This window comes from Phasianus colchicus, chromosome 13 (assembly GCF_987193195.1).
Source record: "Phasianus colchicus chromosome 13, bPhaCol1.hap1.1, whole genome shotgun sequence".
In the NCBI taxonomy this organism is placed as follows: Eukaryota; Metazoa; Chordata; class Aves; order Galliformes; family Phasianidae; genus Phasianus; species Phasianus colchicus.
The window spans coordinates 695,133-714,514 of NC_143448.1; the positions used below are offsets into that span (position 1 = coordinate 695,133).

The window sequence follows — 19,382 nt, forward strand, 5'->3', positions numbered from 1 at the left end:
TAGGGCATAAAAGATGTCACACTGTCTCTGCAGGAGACACTGCCACTGAATAAAGTCTGCTTTTATCGTTCTCTACCCCCAGACCGACCGGCACTGCCGCTCGCCTTCCGTCACGAGGGACGGATCACGTCTGCCGGCCGCACCGTTTGCTTTTGCTCCGAACGCGCTTCCAGCGGCCGCTGTCGGACACAAGGGCCGTAGAAGCGCCGAGGGAAGCAGAGCGACGGCCTTTGCAGCAAGTGGGGCGGGGCGGGGCAGGGCGGGCATAGTGAGCATCCCCGCCCCGCCTGACAGCATCGCGACCCGACGGTGCCGTTCCGGCCGGTAACGCCGTGCCGCCCGGTGCCCCCCGCCGCGCCAGACCGCCCATCTGGCTCCTCTAGCGCCCAGCTGCAGGTGCGGGCCGCCCCAGCTCCCCCGTCCCCTCCCGCTGCTCGCCCTCCTCGGCGGCGCCCGTGGCAGCCGGCCCGGCCGTCCGGCGGCGCTTCCCGCCCTGCTTCCTCCGCAGGTGCTGTTCCGGGCGGCCGCCTTCGGGCTGAACGCCCTGACGCTGCGCCGCCTCTCCAGGGAGCTCCTCGGCGTCGTCGGCGTGAAGCGATCGCCGTTCTGCCTTGTGGCTGCGGGAGCCGGCGATGAGCCGCCTCGCGTGGCCGCGTTCGGTTCCGCGCGTCGGGCGGCCTCGCGTGGCAGGACGGGTTAACGACGGGCGCCTGCAGAGGCGGCGAGCGAGGGACCGCTTGTGCGCTTCCCCTCCCGTCTCCTCCGGGCTGACTCTGCTCTATTCCACGGCCGTCTTCCCGGCCAGGGAGGCGCTCCGCAGGGCCCGCTTGAGCGGCGGCGCGGAGCGGAGCTGGGCTGCGTCCATCAACGTGCTGTGGCTGACGTGAGAGCTCCTCGGCTGTTCTTTAACTGCTCGTTCTTGTCCGAGGGCTCGCTTGAGGAAGACGTTTCCGTTTCCAATTTTCCTCCTAGAACAGCGCGATTTAAAATGCAAACCGTGTTGCCTGAGCGATGTGAAGCACGTGCTGCGAGTTGAACGTCAAGCAGCTCAGGGATCTGAGAGCGGGGGGTCAGATTCGCCCTGCTGCAGTGCTGTGAAACCTGCCGCGCTCCGGCAGAGGCTGCAGGTCCTGAAGCAGCATCAGCAGAAGGCAGCGCGTGTCTGCACCGCGTGCCTTGCTCGGCTTTGCTGGCAGCGGCCGCTGCTGGAAGGGGCATCGCGCTGCAGCGCTGCTGGCAGCCAGCACGGCTGGGCTGCGGGCATTTTCTTCTGCTGACTGCGCTGTCATTGCTGGAAGGTCGGCACAGCACTCGGCATCAAAGCCTGTGGCTGCACGTGGCAACTTGTAGTTACAGGTTTTACACCAAAGCTTGGAGTTGCAATAGAAATGAATTCATCAGATCTCTTCAAAAATAAGGAAAGTATACCAGCATGTGAAATTTTAATCAGATTTTATCCTGTTTTTTCTGTTCTTTTTTCTGCCGGAGAAAACCTGTCTGTTGTTAGTTGCCTTTTTAGAGTCCTTCTTGGTGTTTTTTTGGTCTGTTTTCTTGGCCTTCATCTGGCTGCACTTCCTAGAAGTTCTGTCTGTGGTTCCTCATTATCATTGGGCTGCTGTTGTGGCATTTGGCCTTTCTGCAGTTGTTGAGCTTCTAGGAGAACCGTTCTGGGTTTCAGCCCAGGCTCACTTCTTTGTAAGACTTAAGGTTAGCAAGGAAGCTATGTGCACAGGGGTGTGTGTGAGAGAGAGAAAAAGCTTTTCTTGTTGAAAAAAAAATGATGTAAAGAACAGATTCCTGAACGGGCTCTGTATATGTTCACAGAGTTCAGGAGTATTTTAAAAAACGAATAGAATTATGGACTGCTTAATGCTGCATGACTTTGTTGTAACATATTTGTAATACTCAATTTGCTCCTGTTTAAGAAAGGAACTTAATTTATTTCGAAGTTATCGCCTTAATGATCATTAAGTACGTAATCATGAATGTTAATCAGAGGAAGGCACAGATGGCTTCCACAGTTCTGCTTTCCACTGTCAGTACGAGGTTGTGAAGTGCAACAGCAGGGATCACGACTGTGTCAAGCAAAATGTATTCCCGTGTGTGTCCCACACAAGGGACTGGGGCAGTGTGATGGGAGAATTGTGCACCATCAGATGTGAGGATGTGCAGAGAGACTGCAGTCTAAGGTGGCCAATGCAGCAGGAGAACTGTGGTGGTCACGCTGACTTTGAATGCCTTGTATTTCTTTGTGGGCTGTGTGTGTGGAACTGAAGTGCTTTGTGTTCCTGTAGGTGGTTAAGTTGGCAAAAAGGAACATTCTCTATTTTCTCTTTCTTGAAGGTAATTGCTGAAAGCCTTTCAGTAGTGTCAAAATGCATTCTGACGGTTATTCTAGTCATCCTTTATCTGCAGTGGAGCCTTTACATTTTTTCCTTGGCTCAACTAAGTTTCCTGTATTCTTTCTCAACATAAATTCTTGTTCTGAAGAGTTACTTGCTACTGCCTTTGACGTTTAGCCTGCTAATACCACGGGGGAGGTGAGAGAATGTTCCTTTAAGGGTGGGATTTAAATGTTAAGAATTTTGGTGATAGTTGTTACTGACTTGGCATTTTGAGCCCAGTCGGTTTAATGGAGGTACAGGAGAGCACCTCTGTTGTACACAGAAAAGCAAGTTTTGCAAATAAGGTTGTGATGCTGTATGTGCTTTTTTGTGTGTTTTTGAAGTGTGTCAACTGTTTTTTGACCGAATAGTTGTTTTTAAGTTGGACTCAACATAATCTTTCTAAAAGTACTGAATAGAAGGTGAGAACAAGTTGGCAAAGGACTGTGATGCTGATCTGCTGATTAAAAGAAATTTAAATCAACAGCATTCTGTGTGGGGGGAGGGGAGTTACAGTAATGCCTTCAGCCTGATTAAAATTTGACAGGAGTAAGAATACTTACTGCCTTCAGTTTTCACTGAATTGGCAAAGCTAGCACGTGATTCTACATTTCTAAGTTGGTTTTGTTTTACTATTTTATTTTATTTTTTGATTCTTTCCTTCCCTGTCATTTCAGCTTTTATATACCAGTGTTCTGGTAATGTGCTTTGCGGTTTATTTTGCAAAGTTCTTGAAAGCAACGAAGAAGTGCTTTCCAATTACAGGAATGAAAGCTCTGTTACCTAACTTGATGGAAGATAAGGTGGGTCACAGAGTTCATTCTGAAGTCTTTAATGAGAGAACTTTTGCAGGCTATTTAGAGGTGATGGAGTTAAATGAGTGATTTTGAGGTTATTAAGTAAGGCTAGTTAGGAAACATGGTTGCATAAAATTCTGATTACAGGTGGTGTGTTCAAATCCTTGTCAGCAAACCACGATGAACCCGGAGCTCTCTGTTTCTGGGCCTCGTTGGCTGTCTTGTCTTTCAGTAGCTTTGCACCACCCATTAATTGGAGATGGAACGCTTATAGTGTTAAAGGGAGTGAGCTGGTAGCAGGTAGAAGGCAGGAGAGAATTCACAGCCATCTTACGGTGCTGGTACTTCAACTTTTCCTCAAACAAAACGTGGTGATGCATGATACAGATACTACAGACCTCTGATGTCCTCTGAAAAGGAAATGGGGCAAAGAAGGAAATGAAAAGGCACAGTGAGAAAGAAGGCGTTCTGAGGAAGAGATTGAGAGATTGAGAATAGAAAGGCAGTTTGGCTTGTGAGACTTGCAGGAACACTTTGAAGAGCACTGGAAGATCTATTTTACTGTGAGGGTGAGAGTTATATTGGTCTATTAAACAATTTTTCCTCCCTCTCTCATTACTGTGAGTGATTTATTCTGTAGAAAGCTTACACAGTTCCTTTGTCTGTCTGCAGCAACAGTAATTTTCTGCAAGGGAGAAAGTCGGCCAGATGAGAGTGACTTTGAGTGATTTTTCCTTAACTGGAAGGAAGCGCAGCTGACTTGAAGCTTCTTCAAAGAATCCTTCCTGAAGCAGATTTTGACAGAGGGTGAGACTGGATGTGTGGGCATGTTGGGGAAAGGCAAGTGAATGCTGGTCACCAAATGGACACGGAGCCTGGGAAGGCTGGGAGGGGATGGTGTTCAGAGAGTGGCACCAGCAGGTGCTGCCAGCCCAGATGCAGTTACTGAAGGTTTATGGAGCATCAGAACTGCACTGTCCTGTTAGACGTGTCTCTCGAATGCTTCCTGTTAGCAGTGCCTGAGCACGCGCTGGGGAAGATGTAAGGGTTTGTCCTGACTTCTGTATTTTGAACTTCCAGGTAAGCGATATGCGATGACTTTTCTGAATGTGATCAATTTTGGTGATCAGGGTGAATGTGGTGATGTTGTGGGACAGCGACAGAATTTTTGTAGTTCCTCCTTTTTGTCTGTTTCTGAAAATATTGAAAATGTTAGAAACCATTTGAATATAACATGAAAACATGGGAGGATTTCAGTGGCATGTGGACTTTGAGGTGCATTTCAGAGAATGATGGATTAACGGGTGTTTAAAAAAAAAACCCACACCAAAAAACCAACAACCAAAACCAGAGCAACTTATTTGAGGGTCGTGCATTTAAATAATATTTTCCTTTGGATCAAAACTTTACAATTGTGTTTTGCTGCGTATCTTATTTCTGTTTCAAAAAATTGGAAGTAGAAGGTATAGTATGTGATGCATTACAGTTCCTTCTCTTCATTTGTTTGGTACTGTATTCTTCCTGCGTAATCTGCGTTATCTGTGTTAGCAGGAACACTGTTGTTTGTAGCATTACATCTCCAACTGCACGTGTTCCCTGAAGCTGGGAGGAGCCTGGGAGTTTCTTCCTCATTTGGGTTCATCCTTTCCTCTTTCCAGACCTGTACAGAATGCATGAAGTCAAATATCATGTGCACGAAGTTTTGGAGACCAGTGGTGAGTCAGCGGAGCCAGTAAAGACAAACTACTCACCGCTGGGATTCCAGCTGGGCTCCAGCACGGGAGGAAACGAATGACCAGGCAAAGACATCCACGGGAGCACTTCTGCAACCAAAGACCCACAAAAAGTTTCACTCATACACTACAGCATCACTGAAGAGGAGAGCATTAGGGGGAATCGTGCCATGAAATGGCACTGAAATGGGCAATGAAAGCTCTCGCAGGAATTACAAAGCCATGACTTACCCATGCCATCCACCAGAGTTTTGATCCCAGAGCTCAGAACGGATCCTGGATCACCTGCTCCAGTCACATCTGCAAACAAACGCAGGACAGAGCAACTCCCATTAAACATCCTTCCAGGCAGAATGACACAGGATGCAATTAAAGCCAGGGATTCCTTCACGACACTATTCTTTCCCTTCCACACCTCGAAAACAGTTCCTGGGTGCCTGCAGGGGCACCACCGTCATACATAACTAACCCCGTGTGGAACTGCCCAGAGGAACGCCCTCCTGGAGCTCACCCCAGCTCTAAACTCAATTGCATGAACTGCATTAAATCTAGGCTTTGGTAAGCCACTGCCTGGAGACACAGCTGTAAGCAAGGACAGAGGAGAAACATTCCCAATTGCATGTGCCCATCTCTCTCTTCCTTAGTGAGCTGTAGTGAAGGAAGGGGCTCAGCTAACGACGGGGGAAAGTTGCAAAGCTGCAGAGCAGCCACGTGACCTGCTGGCTGGTATTCCACAGCTTTCCAAATACTTTCTCCAGGCCATGCGGAACAGTGCTCAGGGACCTCATGGAAGAACATTCAGCCCCGTGAAATTTTCTTGCTGGGAGACCTCAGAGATACAGGGACGAAGGCAACACAACGCTGACAGCACGGAGCACCCAAAAAACAACGACCATCCACGCTTCTCAAGGAGAAGAACCCGCTGGCCGGTAAAAAGCAGAACCCTTGCTGAACCATCCCAGCCAAATATGATCCAATACCAAGGAAATGAAGCTTGGTGACTTACCTCCAGCATCCCCTTCAGGCTCGTAGACATGGTTCTCTTCTGCTGATTCACCAGCAGGGCCTGCAGGCACAAGTGTGATCAGACACAGGTGAGGAGAGCTTCCAGCACATGTGGGGCCTCCTTTTCCCTGAGTGACCTGTAGGGTCTGACAGTGGGCCAGGGAATGCCACGGCCCAAATACAAAGCTCTGGGCTCTCTCAGCTGAAGAGGGGTGGCAGTAACCTTCCCACTGAAATGTGGCAGCTCTCCGAGTACAGAAATACTCATGGCTCGACTGTGCATGCCCTTCAAGGCTCAAACAGTCTCAGAAGGTCTTGAGAGGATCTTAAGTAAAACTGCACCCAAGTAAACTAGGAGAACGTGAATGTTTCTGCCTCCAAGGAAACAGACACAACTTACATGCCCAATGCTTATGCATTTTCTCACGCCTCTTGTCTGGCTACCTTGTGATAATAAGCCCTGTTTAGTGTTTATTTCTTATATTTATATTATTTGTTGAGTAATAGCTTCCAGCATGTGCAGCCAAGCAGAAAGCAGTTACTGAGTGAGGTGGTCAGAAGGGCAGCAGCTTCTGGCTGGCCATGTGCAGGGGCTTCTCAGCCACATATGCCAGCAAGGTGTGGGCACAGTCAGTAGAACAGCTCCTGGTGGTAATTTCTGGTCACAGAGCACTGCAGTGCCCGGGACAAAGCCAGCAGCCCGTCCCTTCAGAGACCCCTGTCAGGTTGGGCTGGGGCTGCAGCAGCCCTGCCTCTTCCCAGTCTTAGCAAACAGCAAGTCAGTCCAACAGCTCTGCTTAGAGGAGAACCAGAATTTATTTCAGGCACGTGGTCCTGAAATCTGGAAAACCCTGATGTTTGCAGGTGCGGATAGTACTGGCAAGCATAGACATCAAATGGCTTTATACATCTCGTGACCTGCCTAACAGGAAAGGAAGCCACTGTGTGGCTAAACTGAGCCCATCAGGCAGTTGTAGGTTAGTTGAGTCCCCAGAGTCCAAAGTGAGTGGAAGTTTGCTATAACACTTTATAAGACACACAAGTGTAAAAATGCTTGCGCTCTGCAGATGTTACAGAATCTCTTTCATCTGCATCTTTTATCTTCCTTTGTAGTAAGAAGTGAAGGGGCTTTCTGGGGGTGTTTGGGGCTGTTGCTAGATTTGCTCTGATGTTGCATTAAGTTCCACTGGTTTTCTCTTTGTTCATCAGAAATGTGAAATAGGAATTTGTGCTGCTGTTAGTCCTGGTCTTGTGCCAGAAAAAAAGTAACATCTTGTCAGCGTCTTTTGTTTGTAAAGGTGTGTATGATACCGTGAACAATCTGGGTTCGCTGGTGGCCAGGTTCAGCTTTTTGCCTATTGAAGAAAGTTTTTGTATCTTTTTTGCTCAAGTATTGCAAAGAGAGAAGAATGTAAAGATCAGAAGCAGGTGTTTCAATAGCAAAGAATAATTTTGATGCTGCCTTGCATGGTGCCAGTGGATGTTTTCCCCATGGAATAGTTTTTCTTGGTGAAAACAACAGCTGTGCTGATTCTGGTTCATGTAATTGACTGCTGGGTGTTGTTCTCTTGTTTTTGTTTTCTCCCCAGGATGATGTTGCTATGGCTGCAGATGCTGTTGAAGCTGGTGCTTCTGATTGGCCTTACCACTGCTGTTTTTGGATATGCCTTTTCTCAGCTGGCTCTGGATATTTATGGAGGTTCGATGCTCAGTTCTGGAACAGGTAAAAAGTTTGAGCTGCAGTTTTAGTTTCTCAGCTCTATGCTGAGTTCTTGGCTCAGTCAGCTTTCTGTCTGAGAAAAATCAGCTCAGGTTAAAAGAAACTTTAAGTCCCAAGTCCTAGTGTGCGTTTTGAACTGCATTCTGCTATGTTGTCACATGGCCTTTTTCTGGCAAAATAATTTAATTCCTTTGTCCCCCTGTAGATGCTTACACCTCAAATATTCCAGCTGTGGCAGCACTGTAGCTCCCAAAGTTGCCTGTAGGGATGATTGCCAAGGTTGGAATGTTGCTTACCAGTAGTGTTAAAGATATTAGGAGGTTTACAAGGAAGGAAGGATAAAGCAATTGGCTTTTTGTGACTTGTGTCATGTGTACCAGCATGCTTGCTTGTGGCCATGCAGGACTACGTTATAGCAAATGCATTGCAGTGAAGTGCTCTCTGTTTCACCTCTGCCTGCTGACTCGAGTAGGTTTGGTGCTGGTTGGGGCTCATCAGTTTCATGTTACCCTCATCAACAATTAATGGTGCATAAGATTACCTTGGGTGGATTACACAGGATAAAATTAAATCAGAAAGCAGGGGACTGTTCAGATAATGTGTTTCAGGAAAAGCTGTCACCGGTGGACTTGATGTGTGTGTACAAGCAGCTCTTCAGAAGTGCATCTTCTTCATGCTAGATAGTTGTCACATCCTGCTGGTTGTTCTTTGTGAGTGTTTTTTTTTTACATGAAGATATCACCTTGTCCAGATGCAGACCTTGATCCTTTTGTAACAGCATTTGCACATATGTAGCCATGTTGAGCTGGAAGGACGGAAAATGATTTCAAAGGCTGAGTGTAGAATGTTAAAGTTACTTTTTAAATATCTGGTTTTGAATATGCTGAGCAGCTCTGTTGTTTTTTCTTACTTTTGTATTTGAGATGTGTATTTGATTGCTTTGAGCACATTACAGTGTCTGTTGGATCCTTTCTCACAAATATCTGTAATGTGAAAGAATTGGTTTGCAGTACGGCAGAGAAACCCATTTAATACAATCATCACTTTGGTGGTGGAGATCTTCTCTGTTACGTTAATAGCTGCTACTCTCTTGTATTTTGGTTTTGGTTTCACTTTGCCTTGTTTTTTCTACTTGTGTTCTTGTCAAGATGTCTAGACCAGAAGCTTCTCAAAGGAACATAAAAGTTGCCATTATCATCAGTGATAATGTTATAGCTTTTATTGTGGAGTATAAAAACAGTGTGATTTTGTAAAAGAAATAATGATCTCTTCATCCTTGTAATCTTTGTTTTGTTTTGGGTCCAGATCTTCTCCAGTGCTGCTCTTTCTATGTCCTCTTTCTTGCTGTCAATGGAGTAACAGAACGTTTCACATTTACTTTGATGTGCAAATAAGAGGTAGACAGGTGAGGAGTATCCCCTGTGTGTTTCTTTATTATCTGTAAATGATACGCATGGTGTTAAGCATGCGAATGGGGAACAATTATTCTGCTTGAATATTTGCTGGGAAATGTATTTCTGTTACTGAAAAGCCTGTTTCTTTTTGCAGCCATTTTAAGGACTGTGTTCCTGCCCCTTGAAACCCAAGCTGCTGATTTAGATGCTGGTGTACAGACCTCAGTGTAGAAGCTTTAGTAACTGTTTAAACCTTTGGGTAATAAAGATGTGAATTGGAAAGGTTATTAGCTTTTGGTAGACAGCTAACTGGGAAAGTAATTTCAATGTGGAGTCTTATTTGCTGTACGTGTATTTGAATTGAAGCTTCAGTTTTTAAGGTGGACTGCTATTTAAAATTCATTAAAATCTGCAGTTGTTAGAACTTTTCAGATGCAGTTTCTGTAGATCACATTTGGAATGATCTGAGTGAGGCACATGAGTTCAGTGGTTTATCTGCCTTGAGGAGAGCATTGGATTGGATGACTTCCTGAGATCTCTCCCAGCCTGGATGTTTTCTTGGTTCTCTGTTCTGGTGTACTGGCACTGCAGCCTGATGGCTGCCATCAGACTTGTTTCACTTCTGTAGCAGTTGTCCATTATAAGGCCATTCCAAATTATTTAGACTTTTTTTTTTTTTTTTTGGTCATCAATTAAATGAGATCTGCTTTTGACAGAAAGAAAGAAATTCTTTTTAGACATGCAAGGGCTGCTTTCATCCCCCTTTTCAAGTATGAATTCTCTTCAAAGCCACTGTTTGGAGCAGGAACCAAGTGTCATCTTATTGAAAATTATTTTTCTTCAATACCTAACAGAGTAGGGAAAAAATCCTCAGTTTTTGATATTGCTAATTATTGTTATTGTGTTTTCTGAGATGAATACACAGATGAACAGTAGGATAGAATTTCCTTCGTTTAAATGTAGTTCTTGGTTTAGTTTGCTCAGCAGAGTTTTCATTCTTGTGGTGATTTCTTTTCTTAGCTTTGTTCTCAACCTTTCCATCTGTGATGAGAGTAGTTGTCACTGCTGCATTTTAGAAAGCTAATGGATTTTTACCTTTTGAAAATGCATTTAGTAACTAAATAGTGCAACTGTATGTGTTGTTTCTATTGTTTATTCTTCCTAGATACAACTTTGTTATGCTAGCCTTGTCCAGTTGATGTTCCTGTGCATCCCTTTTTTCTTGACCTGTTGGCACGGAAACGTTGGCTTTATCCTTGCCAACTGCTTTAATATGGGTATTTGCATTGCTCACAGCATCCATTATATCTATGATTACTTCAAGGAAAGCTCCTAGAGGTCTTTGACAGGCTTACTTCCCTCACCATTTTTAATACTGGCTTATGTCATAAGTGGAGGAATTACTGTTTACTCAGAGGTAAGTATCTGCCTTGGGATTTTCCTTTCACTGCGAGGGTTTGGCAAATGAGTTTGTTACCAGAAGGAAAGAAATATTATTAACAGAACAGGCTTATAACCATAGCCTAGGAGGTTTCCATTACAGGCTTGCAAGGCTGCGTATATATCTATTAAAAAATTAAACAGTGGCATTGTGGAGTGCTTCCATATGACTTAATTGCTCTCATTTTACAGATCAGACCAAAGAGAAGGGATCAGAGACTTTCTGAGGCATAGCATTGTGTCAGGAGATCTGCTGAGGGGCAGTGGCTTTGTTTGGCACAAAAAAGGCAACTCGTTTGAATTCTGATAGTGCTATCAAGAGCAGCTTATTTTCAGTATAAGCTTAAAATGGAGTTTGAAGCTCTCCACCTCTGATGTACAGCTGGGCCATGGAAGCTAAGTGTAAGACACACTTCAAAGCTTTGCCAGCTGGGGGATCTAAACAAAACAGTGATGAAAAGTACTTATCCCTGTTGTCTTTTGGGTTGCTTCCATAAAGAGATGCTTGTGCTCTGTTCTTTGTGGGTTGAGCCTGTGTTCATGCACTGTGATCTGGGAGGAGGAATGAGCCCTTCTGTTGGGGTGTTTATAGCTTTGTGCAGCTGTAGTGAGCTTTGTTCATGGAACTGGATGAACGTGTGCTCTCATCTGCAGCTGAGGTGGGATAATTGGCTTTGCTGCTGTAATTGTGGGGAAGACATGAACAGCTCTTTTGTTCTGTGATTTCTCGTCATAGGCAAACACTTAATGCACCGCTGCTCTGTATTTATTTACTAGGTAAGTTTCTTGCTTCACAGATGACTGTATTCAGCATGACTTGGTTGCAGAGGAGTTTTATGCTATCTCGCTGAGCTGAGAGTGGAAAGGAAATTAGCCAGGAGGACAGATGTGTTACACCTGTGACCCATTTAGGGAGACAGAAATACGTAAAGCTGTGTGAAGAAGGAAAGAAGAATAGGAGAGAGATAGGGGTCCTTAAATGCAGGTAGGATTTGAGTTGTTGTCATTTGCTAGTGAACAGGAACTGTGTTTTCTTCATGATACAGTTTGGTTCCCCTTCAATAAGGGAAGAACCTGTCGGAGCTTGGGAGAAGACTTTGGAGTTTTACCAAAACCTTCTTGCGAGTGCAGGAGTATTTTAGACTCTTACTCCCTTGTGGATCCTTGTTGGAAGGAGTGTGCATTAATGCTGTTCCAAAGAGATTGGCTTGTGTCTTGGGAGTCAGCCAAGGCCTAGCCATGTCCTACAAGTGAGAGAGTGCCTTGTGGCCACTTGTGAATATCTTCTGTGTGCAGATTTCTTTCTTTTGATGAAAAAGTCAGCCTTGCCAGTCTCGATGTAAAAAATGTGGTGGGTTAGCAGAGTGCTGCTCCAGGGTACAAGGAGAAATGTGTTGGTCAGGCAGCTGAAGGTTATGTCAGGCCTTATAAGCACACCGTGACAAGAAGGAGTGAGGAGGGAGCAAATGCAGTTTACACAGGAGAACTTAATTGTGGCTTCACTTCTGGACCCTTGAGTTTGCAGTGTCAGTCATGTCTTCCCAGTGGTAGTAGATGGGTTTTTGGGAATATAATTTTATAAAAGGAGTGCCTCCAAAAGCACTTCTCTTACTAATGTAATGATTTTAGCTCTCTGGGGAAGGGTGGAGAAGGTATGATTTAGGGAGAGGATGAAAGGAAATGTGCCAGGGTATCGTTTGTGTGCAAGAAGTGTGGTGCTCCTTTGTATAAGGGAAGCTCTTTAATCTTTGGGTATCTTCCATCTCTGAATCTATTTCTGTCACTGCATGAGAGCTCTGAGTGTGTCCTGCATGGGTGGCAGCTTGCAGACAGCTAGCAGAATATGCTTGGAAGAGCCAACCCTGCCCTTGCAGTAAAGCAGGCACGTCCACGCTGCGGGCTGCACGTGGCCCAGCTCAGCTTGCACTGCAGCCCACATCCCCTGCTGCCACATCACAGCAGCAGCTCTGCCCCACTGAGCAGCCCAGGCGTGGGAGCACACAGGGCAGTGCTCACAAATAATATGGTGCTGTACTTTGTTTGCTAGGAAATTGTGTCAGTCTTACAATTTGAAGAGATGCAGAAACACACTTCCAAATTTGATGCATAACAAGGGATGTTTTCTAATGACGAAGTAGTGGATCTGAAAGAGCGTCTGTCACCTCAACAAAGTATTTTAAAAAGTTAAAACTCAAATGGACTCGCTTGTAAAAGCTACTTATGTAGCTTATGGCACATCTGATTGCACGGAAGTTAAAACCATTTCCCAATGCCGAGTTTGTTAAGCGATGTATGCAAAACTCATCAGGTGGAATGTGTCCTGATGGAAGAAATGGATGTGTCTAAAATCAGACTGTCTCAGGCTGTGGGCAGGTGGACTCACAAAACAGGTCATTCTATCAAACAAAACTTGGGAAGTAAAGCTGCTATTCACAGTTCAGTGTTTTTATGAGGAAATTATTGGTGATACTAAACTGGGAGTGTATCTTAATGCACTGGGCAGTTGTCAACAGCATGAAATTCAACAGATGAAATTCAGGGATCTGCACCTGGAGCAAAGCCATTGCAGGGGAGTTGGACTAGATGACCTTTAAGGGTCCTTTCCAACTCAAACGGTTCTATGAGTAGAATATATTAAAGAAGATGTAACATTTGTTAGGATAGATGCACAAAACCTGCCACGAACGGGGCACCTACAGCTCGATCAGATGTTCCAGAGTGCCATCCAGCCTGACTTTTGACCTTGAATGTCTCCAACATCCACTACATCTCTGGGCAACCTGTTGCACGCCTCACCACCCTTATAGGAAACAACTTTTTCCTTATATCCAGTTTACAATAGATGATCTGTATGGGTCTGTGCCTGCATCTGGCATTGCTTTGTTCCAGGTGCAGCACCCAGCAATTCCTTTGGAGTCAGTTTATAGTTGGTGAAAGTTGTTTGAGTGAGATAACTCAAAGGATTGCAAATGGATGGAAAATGCAGGTGAACCGCACAGGTTTTCTGGAGTGAAAGCCTGAATTGTGGCTGCAGAAAAGCAAAATTACGAGGTGAAAAGACAGGCGCAGCAGAATGTTGGGGCAACTGGGTATTTGACAGGTAGTTAGGACTCCACTGGGACTGCTTGCCACGGGGGGAGAAGGGGGAATGACTTTATCCTATTCAGAGGAAGGCTTAAGGATGTAGTTTATCCAGAAGATATTCTAGTGTGGGAGCAGGGAGGTTTTGTGGCTGAAGATGCACTGAGCAAGGCTGGCAAAGCATCTGTAGTCTGTTAGGAGAACAATAGATCTAAGGCTGGAGTTTGTATTGATAGTGAGGGTTGCTGTGACCCAGGTGCAAGACCTTGCACTTGGCTTTTTTTCAGCCTCTTGTGGTTCTCCTGGGCCCACTGCTCGGTCTGGGCCCCTCTGGATGGCATCCTGTCCCTTGGGTGTGTTGACCAAACAGCACAGCTTGCTGTCATCTGCAAACTTGCTGAGGGTGCACTCAATCTCACTGTTCATCTGATGGATGAAGATACGGAAAAGTATTGGTCGTGGTACAGGCCCCTGGGGGGCACCACTGGTCTCCTTATGAACACTGAGCCATTGAGCACTTTCAGTGCACCATATAACAGAGGTCAGAGCACAAACTTCTGGCTACCAAAAATCATGTCACGATGGCATAAATTTTGTTATCTGCTGTATTAAAATCCTGCCATAGATTTAATACTTATTTATTTGTACTAAATATAATGCTTGCTTTTTTGTTAGAGGGGTGTAATGTGGAACGAGTGGGTATCAAGCAGCCAGAAAACAGGCATAACCAGTTCACAACAGTGTCATTCAAGAGAATTAGCATGTTAGCCTAAAACAAACAAAGGTGAGAAATTTGCAGTCTGAGTGCAGTTATTGCCTTACAAAGGTGAGAGGTTTGCTCAATGGTCAGCTTCATCAATTAGAACAGTACAGATAGTAATGCTCTATTTTTCTTCAATGGTGACATAAAGTTTCTTTATTACTAGAAACGATAGGCAAGAGCGATTGCATATGGATCATGAAATATTAGCTGGAGACATCCCTTTATGGCCTACAAGCTTTGTGAAGGGAGAGTTAAATGAGCTTTACAGAAATGTAAGTTGGAGTGATTCACATCACCCCACAGCCTTCTTTTCTCCAGGCTGAACAAGCCCAGCTCCCTCAGCCTGTCTTCGCAGGGGAGGTGCTCCAGTCCCCTGATCATCTTCGTGGCTCTCCTCTGGATCCTCTCCAACAGCTCCCTGTCTTTTCTGTACTGGGGGCTCCACACTTGGACGCAGTATTCCAGATGGGGCCTCACAAGAGCAGAGTAGAGGGGAACAATCACCTCCCTGTCCCTGCTGGCCACCCCTCTTTTAATAGAGCCCAGGATACCATTTGCCTTCCAAGCTACAAGGGCACACTGCTGGCTCATATTAAGTTTTTCATCTATCAAGACCCCCAGGTCCTTCTCCGCAGGGCTGCTCTCAAGGACTGCTCCTTCCAGTCTGCATGATTTATTGGTCCTTACAAGCATCTTAGAAGATAAATAGCAATTAGCAGACTTAAGAAAAGCTCTTGGTATTCATTAATGTTGACACTAAGTAACATAAGTCTTGCTCTTTATGTGAAGTATTCTGACAGCGGCTTTCCTGGTTGTTTCTTCTGCACAGTCTCTATAGGTTAATCAGCAGGGCTGTCCAGCTGCTTGGCAAAGACTGCACGGGCCCTGCAGCTGTTGCCTAGTTCTCTGTCTGCACTGCTGATTTGTGGCTTTGGGATGAGGAATTAACTGCAACGTGTTTGTGCCCAGCTCTGGAAGCTGCAGCTTTCCTTGAGTAACTGCTAAGACAGTGAGTGTACCTGTTTTAGAGGAGACAAACAGAGTTGCACCAGGAAGAAAGTTGCCTCTGCATGTTAGATGAGTAAATGTGAAGAGCACAAGCAATTATTATTCCACAATGTGCACTAAGTTTGTTCCATCTGCTTTGATACACCAACCTTCCAATGAAATTTGCAGTCACTGCAGTTATTGCCACTGGTGGAGTAGAGATAGCTGCTTTTCCAGAATATTTGCTGCTTCCCATTTTATATAATCATTGCTCTTTTTTGGATAGCACAGTTGCTGTAAGTGCAGCTTTTGTTCCTTCCTACTGGAAGGCAATTTTTCTGTCAGCAGGATGCAGGGCTTAGCTTGGCTGAATAGGAACAGCCCACAGCAGGCTGAGCTCTGCCAGGGGTAGACCAACATGCAAAGCACCCGGGCCAAACAATGATCCAGGCTTTAGAATGGAGCATATCACCTTGGCTATAGCTGTTTAGTGATTCAGACGTTCACACTGTCTGCTTCCCCACAGGCAGAAGGGTCAGGGAATGTCACAGAGAATCAGCTAAGCTTGGGAATACTGCTCTGGCAAGGCAGCCCCTCTGAGCACAGCATCTCAACCTGCACCAGCTTTCAAGAGGGGACAGCATTCCCCAGCCTGCTTTAAGCCATCCCAAGTTAGTCTAGTTGGATGACAGATGGATGTCTGTGTACCTGTTTGGCCCAAAGCCTGAGTGCTCAGGTACAGTTGACAAACACATGAGGCTGTGCACACATTTCCCAGGAGCTGTGATGTTAAAGGGATAAGTAGTAGGAATGGATCCAACCAGGATGTTGATGTGAGGGGATGATACACTTCCCTCCCACACCTCTTACCGCATGAGAATGGCCATATAAATACTTGATCTGTAGGCAGTGGCACACAGGGACAGCTCTTAGACCAGATTCCTCGTTCTCACCTGCGCTGCTCTGCACTGAGAGGCTTTAGAGATCATAGCAGCTGGCACCGTCACCTACTTTGGTAGAAGTTTAAAAGTTTGTTTCCAAAAACAAGCACAGGCTGTAAGCAGGCCGAGAGCAAGACACAGCCAGATTCAGTTCTCTGTGTCCACCTGCACACTGGGTTGTAGCAGCTGCAGTTGTGCCCAGCATTTCCTGTTGCTGGATGCTCAGATTGAACAAACCCAGACCTCATAAGAAGAAAACTGTCACTATCATGACAATATTTTGCATGCAGACGAAGCTTGATTCAAGTGTGGCAGTGAAGGTTTCTGACTGACCTGTCCCCACTAGTTAGGAGTTTTGTTTGCTTGCTTAAATACATTAAGCTGCTCTCAATTATGGTATGTCCTTGTCCATAAACATCCCTCTGACAAAATGGTTGTTTTGACATCATCTTCCAGTGGCTGGGGTAGCCAAGACTTAGAAAAATACAGCACCTCCCCAGAACTGTGATGGCTGTGCTGCTGCTTGCTGATCCTCCCTCTTACCTGTGGTTTTCCTTTACAGGACGCAGCTCTTAATTGTGGCCCAAGTCCCTTTGGGTTTCTTCTCCTTCCACAAAGCTGGTCACACTGGAAGAGGCACAGGCACGGACACAAGGCCGCAGCAGCTCTCCCGTTGTGTCAGACAGCAGAGACATTGAAGTGGAAGAAGGCCCCATGCTTTTACAGGAGAAATTGCACACAGTCATTGACTTTCCATCTGAAAGGTGAAGAGGAGTTTCTTTTCCAGCACCTATCATAATTGTTTGGGAGGGTTTTTTTTTCCATTATTAGAAACGCAAAACTTGCTGAAACTAAGTTACCCTAATAGTGCCTGAAGTGTTGTAGCGAATTTCCACTCACTTTGGACTCTGGGGACTGAACTAACATATATTTGGCCGATGGGCTCAGTTTAGCCACACAACGGTGCTGTTCCTTCCTGGTTAGGCAGGCAGCTATGAGGTGTATAAAGCCATCTGACATCTATCCTTGCCTGTACTGCCTGCCCCTGGAAACATCGGGATTTTCCAGATTTCAGGACACGTGTCTGAAACAGATTTTGGTTCTCCTCTAAGCAGAGCTGCTGGACAGACCTGTTGGCTCTAGAAATTAAACATGGCAGTGAGATGAGGCCAACGATGTGTTAATATAAGAGGAAGAGGTGCTTTGGAATGCCTTTTATGTCTGTACAGTTCCTCAGGAAGCAGTTACACCTGCAAGCTGTCCCTTAGATGCTGTGCTGTACAACTGTGGAGCGTTTGCTCACCTGCACTGCATCTTGCTTTGCATAGTTTAGAGGAAGTTAACCAGCAAGACTTCAGGGCTGAGCTATAAGAATGGAAACATCCTCAGCTGTTTGAAGGAGACTGAGTTTCTAAGGTCTGTGTCAGCCTGGGAAATCCATTCTTGTGTGGCCAAATGCAAATTGCAGCACAATCCCAGGAGCCCTCAGAAATGGAAGTCATAGCCCTGGCAGGTAAGGATGCAAAGCCAGCTTTCAAAAAGCTGTTTTTCAGCAGCATAGAGTTCATGCTTTCAGTGTGCTTGTACCTCCTTCTATGCCTGGGCATAACATCTTCAGTTCACCCCTGTCTTTCCTGAATGGGTCTCGTGTTAACTCAAGACCTGGAGCTGGCAGAGCACACCCCTCTCGTGCCTTTCCTCCAAGTAGTTTTTGGGAGACAGCAAATGGGCACCCCTATAAGAAGTCTCAGAATGTTTCCTTCTGACACTGCTATTATGGAAGTAAGAATATATTCCTGGCTCCATTTTGCTTTTGTGTCAGAAGACAGACATTTAAGCTACCTAAAGTCACTTTTCCACAAAGATGCCCACAGAAAGAAGGCATCCAACATCTTTCTGTAGCTACGGAGGCTCTGACTTCTCAACCCTTTCCATGTATGTTTTACTGTATTTTTCCAAATTTAAAAACAGCAACTGTGCATTTTTGCAGAAGAACATACCACAGATCCTGAAGTGTGGGCCAGTGGGGAGTTTTATCCCATCTTCTCCCTGATGCTTTTAGTCTTCAGTATAACAAACTCATTCTGTGACTGTGCTTTAAGACAGTCTCCCCAAGCATTTTAGCTGTGCTTGTTTAGTGCTCGTAAAACAAGCTGTGCAAGTGCTGCTTTCATCTCCATTGTGAGGGGATTGCTGTCAGGAGCCAACCAGTTATCCCAGGCACATCCAGCAGGGAGCTGCTGTGGCACGATGGGCGTGCAGAGCAGCTGTCTTCCAACCTGTCCTCTGCAGCACTCAGCATTCTGCAGGTTACTCTTCCCCAGTTTCCAGAACGAGTATCAGAAGTTGATACTCTCTTGTGAAAGAATAAATGGGTGTTTAAAACAAGGCAGCATGACATTCCTGACTGCAGACAAACAGCAGCACAGATGCCTGCCACCTCCACAGTAAAAGCTGGATTTAATGAAGCAGCTTATCCATCTGTGTCAGGCAGCAGTATCAGGGCAATGCTTTTCAGGTCTTTGTTTTCCTGCAAAGGATTTTGTAACAGCTGACCTCACCCTGCCTTTCATTCCTTGCCATCTCCCCCTTTTTCTTCTAAGGTGAAAAAGGCAGCCTTGGAAGGAAAATGATTTCTGAGAAAGACTCAGAACCACAGCACGCATAAACTAGTTTTGCTTTTGCAAACAGCTTAGTTTCAGACTAAATTGGGCCTGATAGCAGCTTTAAAAAGAGTTTAAGCACACTTAATTAACAGCTATTGCTAACTCTGTATGGTGAGCATCTTGCATACTGCTTGAAGCCTGCTTGAAAGACACCACCAAGCCATTGCCTTGTTGGGCAGTGGAAGTTTGACACTCACCCCTGTGTATCTGCTCTTTCCTAGGTGAATCTAAGTGGTTTTGATCCAGAAGACCCAGGCCCAGTAGTGGTGCACTGTGTGCTTCCTTCAGTGCCGAGCTCTCAGGAAGCATGAATCGCTGCAGTTCTGATGACAGCCTTCCACAGGACAACAGTGATGGGGATAAGGAGCTCATCCACGTTCCTGCCCTCGTTTCTCCTGGCTCTGCTGAAGATGCTGACCTGAGCCCAGCAGACATCAGTCAACAGCCTAGATTGTGACCCAGTGTCTTTCC

General features: G+C 45.7%; 1 protein-coding gene and 1 pseudogene across 1 annotated transcript; one reads left to right on the forward strand and one right to left on the reverse strand.

Annotated features, from left to right (window-relative positions):
* Window positions 1–331: 331 nt before the first annotated feature.
* On the forward strand, window positions 332–19,368 carry LOC116240236 (man(5)GlcNAc(2)-PP-dolichol translocation protein RFT1-like; annotated as a pseudogene).
* Window positions 4,118–6,338, reverse strand: LOC149916088 (uncharacterized). The gene is made up of 5 exons (XM_090149590.1): window positions 6,320–6,338; window positions 5,921–6,205; window positions 5,146–5,214; window positions 4,933–5,004; window positions 4,118–4,841 (listed from the first exon to the last, which is right to left on the reverse strand). The coding sequence occupies exons 1-5, from the start codon at window positions 6,336–6,338 to the stop codon at window positions 4,810–4,812; spliced, it is 477 nt and encodes a 158-aa protein (XP_090005716.1). The 3' UTR covers window positions 4,118–4,809.
* Window positions 19,369–19,382: the final 14 nt, after the last annotated feature.

Bases quoted from the DNA above. Each gene is read 5' to 3' on its own strand.
- LOC149916088 (XM_090149590.1), bottom strand. The intron at 5,215-5,920 runs GTAAGTCACCAA...GTTTGTTTGCAG, and splicing joins GCCTGAAGGGGATGCTGGAG to ATGTGACTGGAGCAGGTGAT. The intron at 4,842-4,932 runs GTGAGTAGTTTG...CATTCTGTACAG, and splicing joins GCCCAGCTGGAATCCCAGCG to GTCTGGAAAGAGGAAAGGAT.